General features: G+C 50.7%; 1 protein-coding gene and 1 non-coding gene across 2 annotated transcripts; both read left to right on the top strand.

Moving 5' to 3' along the window:
- Nucleotides 1–1,626: 1,626 nt before the first annotated feature.
- LOC123444324 (MADS-box transcription factor 32) lies at nucleotides 1,627–4,077 on the top strand. Its single transcript, XM_045121010.1, has 7 exons — nucleotides 1,627–1,981; nucleotides 2,087–2,153; nucleotides 2,237–2,298; nucleotides 2,399–2,540; nucleotides 2,610–2,651; nucleotides 3,659–3,734; nucleotides 3,832–4,077. Exons 1-7 carry the CDS (start codon nucleotides 1,791–1,793, stop codon nucleotides 3,840–3,842), a joined length of 591 nt encoding a protein of 196 aa, XP_044976945.1. The 5' UTR covers nucleotides 1,627–1,790; the 3' UTR covers nucleotides 3,843–4,077.
- A 1,260-nt stretch (nucleotides 4,078–5,337) lies between these two features.
- LOC123445814 lies at nucleotides 5,338–5,477 on the top strand. The gene has a single exon (XR_006631183.1). It is a non-coding gene; the product is annotated as a small nucleolar RNA Z247 (small nucleolar RNA).
- The last annotated feature ends 468 nt before the right edge of the window (nucleotides 5,478–5,945 follow it).

The following is a 5,945-nucleotide window of genomic DNA, read 5'->3' as shown; positions in this document are numbered from 1 at the left end:
TAGTATCCTTTGTTGTAGCTGTGACCGTTGATGTTAACATTGACCGGCGGGCTGTTCCCTTCGGCAAGCCTTGCAAACATCGGCGATCGTTGAAACACGTTGATATCATTGTGCGATGCGGCCATGCCAAAGAAAGAGTGCCAGATCTAGAGCTTTAAGAGGCCACGACCTCAAGTATGACATGACCCTTGTACTGGCCTTGCCAAACAGAAGGGCATTTCTTCCACTCCCAGTGCATGCAGTCTATGTTGCTAAGCATCCCTGGGAAGCCTCGGTTAGCATTGCTCGCCAACAAGCGGGTTGTGTCTGCACTAGTCGGCTTTCTCAAGTACTCATGGCCAAACACTACAACCACAACCTTGCCGAATGTGTACAACGACTCTAGGCACGTAGACTCACTCATACGGACATACTCATCGATAAGATCATCGGGTACTCCGTAAGCAAGCATCCGGATAGCTGCAGTGCATTTGTGATAAGATGAGAAGCCTATCTTTCCAATGGCATCCTCTTTCACTCAAAGTAGTCATCGTATCCGATCAACCCCTCTCGAATCTAGTTGAAAACACACCTAGCCATATCGAAACGATGCCAGAATTTCTGATGTTTGAACAGCGGATTGCTTGTGTCAAAGTACTCCTTCCATAGAAGGAAATGGTCGCTCTCTCGGTTGCGATTCAACGTCCGAACATGCCCCGGAATCGAGCCTGGAAACACTGCCTATTAAGGTGGTCATGGACCAACACGACAAGCAACATCTCCTCATCGCGGGATGAGGAATCGTCGGAGTCGCACAGAACATTATGGAAAAAGAACTGGTCGGCGCAATCCATTTGTACCTTGAGGCGAACTGTCGAACAACTTGCGGGCGTGATGACGAAGCTGACCCGCGACGGCGGATATGGGTCGGGGAAGCTGCGGTGGCCCGATGACGATGCGGCCGGCAACGTGGGTAGGCGCTGGGCAGGTACGGGAGGAGGCGTTGGAACTGGGCGGCGACGACGACGGGCTGCGGACGAGCCGAGGGCTAGATGTCGGCGTTGTTGGTAGGGGTGCAGAATGACCAATTGGCCACCGACGGGCGGGCCAGAGGATGAAGTACGCGCGTGTCGTTCGCGTCTGCATAGACCCAAATCAGGCTCAAAATTAGACCGAAAATGAATCGGCATGCAGACGAAAAGCGGACGCGCGTCCGTTTGAGTCAGCGTGTTGATAAATTTTTCTGTCCACGCGTACCCAAACAGACGACGACAGACGAAATAGATCGTCACGTTAGAGTTGTTCACTACCTACTTAATACGTAGTACTGGTACTTGGAACTACGTATGCGTGAGCAGCGATAGGCCTGCTGCTGGCTGGGGTGCCCGCCCGGCCGCATCCACTGTGGTGGAGGACAGTCGACACGTCTCCGTCGTTTCAGCCTTGCTCCCTCCCACGCCTGCAAGAAAGCAAGCAAAGCCAGGCCTGACACGAGACTAGACTATCTTGTCTTACTTCCGAGGGCCACACCCATCTTTAAATCAGGAAAAACCCAACCCCCATCTCACCCATGCCCTCGCCCTCGCCCGCCCAAGGCCAGCTACAACTACTACTCTACTACAAATACCCCCAACAAGCAACGGACTGTTACATCCCTCTCCTCCACGCAGCAGCACAGTAGAGGTAGCTCGCGCGGGCAACCGAAACCTTTCCTTATTCTTGCAAGGTCTCGGAAACGGAAAGCCCCCTGCTCCGCTGCGCGTTTGCGGGTTTGGGAAGGAGCTCGGCCGGAAGGGGAAACGGGCGACGACATGGGGCGTGGGCGCAGCGAGATAAAGAGGATCGACAACCCCACGCAGCGCCAGTCCACCTTCTACAAGCGCAGGGACGGCCTCTTCAAGAAAGCCCGGGAGCTCGCCGTCCTCTGCGACGCCGACCTCCTCCTCCTCCTCTTCTCCGCCTCCGGCAAGCTCTACCAGTACCTCGCGCCCACCGCCCCCTCGTAAGCCAACCGCCTCTCAGCTCTCACCCAAATCACCCGCTCATTTGCATGTGCTTTGTTTGTACGTCTGCCCATGCTTTGCTTGCGCATCTATTGTTCTTGCAGTGTCAAGGAGTTCGTCGAGAGGTACGAGGCCGCGACGCACACCAAGGTTTGGTCCGACATCCGCCAGGTACGTGAGTAGACTACTTTGCAATGCTTGGATTCAGGGTGATGATGCGGTTCTGATAGCGGTCCCCCCTTTGCATCGAGCAGGAGAGGCGCGCCGAGCTGGAGAAGGTGGCCAAGATGTGCGACCTCTTGGAGAAGGAGCTGAGGTAAGCATACTTGCATACATGGCCGGCCAGCGTGCGCGTCGCTGCGCCTGCGCCTGCGCCTGTTCTGATCTCGCCGTGTGCTGATCTATTCTGTCGGTAGGTTCATGACGGTGGACGACGGGGAGCAGTACACGGTGCCGTCGCTGGCGGCGCTGGAGCACAACCTGGAGGCGGCCATGCACAAGGTGCGCTCCGAGAAGGACCGCAAGATCGGGGGCGAGATGACCTACCTCGAGAACATAGTGAGTCGCTCGTCTGCATATTCTTACTTACCGGTGACTCGCCTGATGCTTGTTTCGTGCTGCATGCAGATCAGGGGGAAACAAGCGGAGCGCTACGGCCTGTGTGACAAGGTGAGCGCTTCTAGATTCTTTTCAAGTTCCTGCGGCGTTCATCTGTAGTGTCGTTATTAACCACAGAGGACAAAAACAGTACTAGTACCAAGTCAGAAGATTTGAAACCCTTTATGAATCTGAAGGAATGGTAGTACTAGTAGTTGAAGTAGTAACTGGAGGTGATTTGTAGTTGTATGACCATCATTGGCAGGATTCCACTGTCTTCTAATAACGGGAAGAAAACGGGCACCATGATGATGTCTCGGTTGTGCTAGTTTTAACCTGAGTTTTTCTTTTCTTTTGCTAGTGTTGCTGAATTAGAGAGCCCCAAACGAAGCAAACATCTTACTCATGTAGTCCTGTTTAGCACTGACTCCTCACAGTTGAAAAACGGGCACCATTGTTCATACCGTTTCTTGAACAAAAGTCAAGAACATTAATACGTAGCAGTACTTGTAGAGGGACTGCTCCATGGAATAGGGCCTGGCATAGATGCCTGGATATACACAGACCGTAGCAAAAATAGGCGTTTCTTTTTCCCATCTAGAAAAAATAGGATTCCGAAATGAAAAGAAGTGCAGGAAATAGGAGCCTCCATGAAGAGGAGAGGAGGCGTGCTGGCCCTACTCATGGTAGCGCTCAGTTAATGGAGTGCTCCATTGCAAGCCACGAAGTGACACAAAGTCTACCACCAACCTACAACACGTAGACTCGTTCATTGCAGCTTCTTTACATTGGAGGTGGAATAACTTTTCACTTGCTGCAAGCAACGTCGTGAGGCTAAGGCTAGGCTATCCTACATACACTGCAGGGTAGGCTGCCCAAAGCCTATCTGAATCGGACAGCTAACTCTTCGGCGCATCTACAATTTTACTTTTTTCTTATTTTATTTCTTTCATTTCACAAAGAATGATTGGTGGTCGAGTTCTATGTTCATGACATTTTGTGCTTCTCCACAACCAATTTGTGCTTCCCACAACCAATCAGGCTGCAATTTACTTATGTTTGTGCGATTTTATCCACAGCTTGCTCATGCTCAGAGCCTCAAGGTCGCGGAAGGAGGGTCCACCTCGCTGAACAACGGCCTGGACCTCAAACTTGGTAGGTTCTCCCAGTCGATTCAGAACCTAGTCACAGTACAAGTAAGTTGCTCGTAGATCTGACGTGTGCCTTGTGCAATGCTTGCAAATGTACGCAGGATTCAACTAGGAACGGATGAAAGCTTCTGGCCGTGTGGGGTTCTGCTCTAGTGTTGCTTTGAGCTCCAGTGTTATGTCAGTTTGAAATATGCTGCAATTGCCTTCTCAGGGATTGTAAACTTGTAAGAGACGACTGTCTTATGCGATGTTTGGTTTAGGCTGGGCTGGACTGGACTGGGTTTGTACCTCGAATAGGTGGAATGTGATACCAGTCCAGTATATTGCAATAACGTAGTTAACGGTCACCTCACGGCCTCGTTCATACGTTCTTCATCTATGTGGACCATTCGTGTTTTTCTCTATTTCTAACACATACAGTGTTATGTTCTTGATTGCGTATTCATCTCTGTTGCTTACGGAGCATCTTCTAATTTCCTGCCGGTCTTTATTTTTGTTTGAACCTGCAAAAATACCATTGTGCTTTTGAGTCACAAAAAAAAGTGAGATCCCAACAGCAGCAGAAAAAAAATCTGATGAACTAAAAACTGGTTTGCAACGATTTTTGAGCAAGGCATGAGAAAAGACAGTCCCAAATTGAAATATTTAAGAGAACAAAAAAAATGAGGTCAGTTTAAATGTAGCCATTGATAATCAGACCTTAGAGCATCTACAACCGGGTGCCACAAACCCATCACCAATGCCTTGGCGGACGGAGGACCGGTCGGCTTCAAATGGTTGGACTGACTTACACCTCTCATATCCAAGTCAAATATGAGGCATATATTGTTAGAATAAGTTGTATAGAGATAGGAAAGTGTTTAAACCTGTAATCTATCTCTATCTCGTCTCCTCTTCGGTCTCTCCCTCTCTCAAACCGATTCTGATCAATCTCTTGATTGATCTCTTCCTTGTAAGCCAAGGCAATTGCCCTATATATACCAATGCGGCCCGGACGAGGGGTTTAACGCTTTCAACCTATCTTACATGGTAATCAGAGCCTCTTCCTCATAGATCGAAGATCGCATCTAGCTTACCTTTCCTGGCCGAGAACATGTCCACCACCGAAGCAGCCATGACACCCAGCACCATGGGTGCGCTCACCACCACATCATCCTCCACCTTCGCCTGATCCTCCAGCACCACCCAAGTTGCTCTCGGACCACCACCACAGGAGAAGCTTTCGAGGGGAAATTTCCTTCTATGGAAGGCCATTGTGCTCCCTCAAATAAAGGGCGCACAGATGGAGCACCACCTCGACGAGAGAAAACCGACACCGCCGGCCACTCTCACCATTACCAAGGCACGATCCCTCGGGTACGCATAGCAGCAACAACTCCAAGGATATCTGATGGGCTCTCTTTCCCATGAGATTCTTTCACACGTCGTTATGCACAGAAGCCGGCCGAAGTTTGGAGTGCCATCCATGCCATGTTCGCTGCCCAAAGTCAAGCACAAGTTATCAACACCAGGATCGAGCTTACAAATGTGCAAAAAGGTAACCTTACCATGGCTGAATATCTTGGTAAGATTAAAAGTCTCACAGACAAGATTGCCTACACCGGAGTTGCATTGTCCGATGCAGAAATAACAACAAAGATCCTTGATGGTCTCGACCTAGAATACAACTGTGTCGTTTTAGCGCTTGCGGCTCGGGTTGAACCAGTGTCTATTCAAGAATTGTACACCCAGCTCCTGAGCTGCGATGCCCGCCTAAGTCTCCTTCATGGTACCAACATGCGTCAATCTTCTGCAAACTCGGCCAACCGTGGTCGAGGTCGTGGGCGTGGCAACCAGGGGCAAAACCGCGGCGGAGGCCGCGGGCGTGATGCTCATCAGGGCGAGCCTCGCTCAGCGGGAGGTGGCTGCAACAACAACATAGGAGGGGGCGGCTTCAACAACAACAATTGTCGGGCTTCCTCCTCCCAAGGTCGTCCTTGGTGTGAACTCTACAAGAAGCCAGGCCATGAAGTCATGGATGGCTGGCACAGGTATAACGAAGATTACCTCCCTGAAGATCGTCATGCGGCTGCAGCTACACATGAACAAGGAGGAGATGGACTCTGGTATGTTGACTTCGGTGCAACAGATCATGTGACAAGCGAGTTAGAGTAGCTTGCGGTTCGTGAAAAGTACCTTGGCAACGACCAAATTCACACGGCAAGTGGTGGAGGTA

The sequence above is a fragment of the Hordeum vulgare genome, chromosome 3H (genome assembly GCF_904849725.1).
Source record: "Hordeum vulgare subsp. vulgare chromosome 3H, MorexV3_pseudomolecules_assembly, whole genome shotgun sequence".
Classification (NCBI taxonomy): domain Eukaryota; kingdom Viridiplantae; phylum Streptophyta; class Magnoliopsida; order Poales; family Poaceae; genus Hordeum; species Hordeum vulgare.
This window is presented reverse-complemented; position numbering and strand designations above follow the sequence as displayed.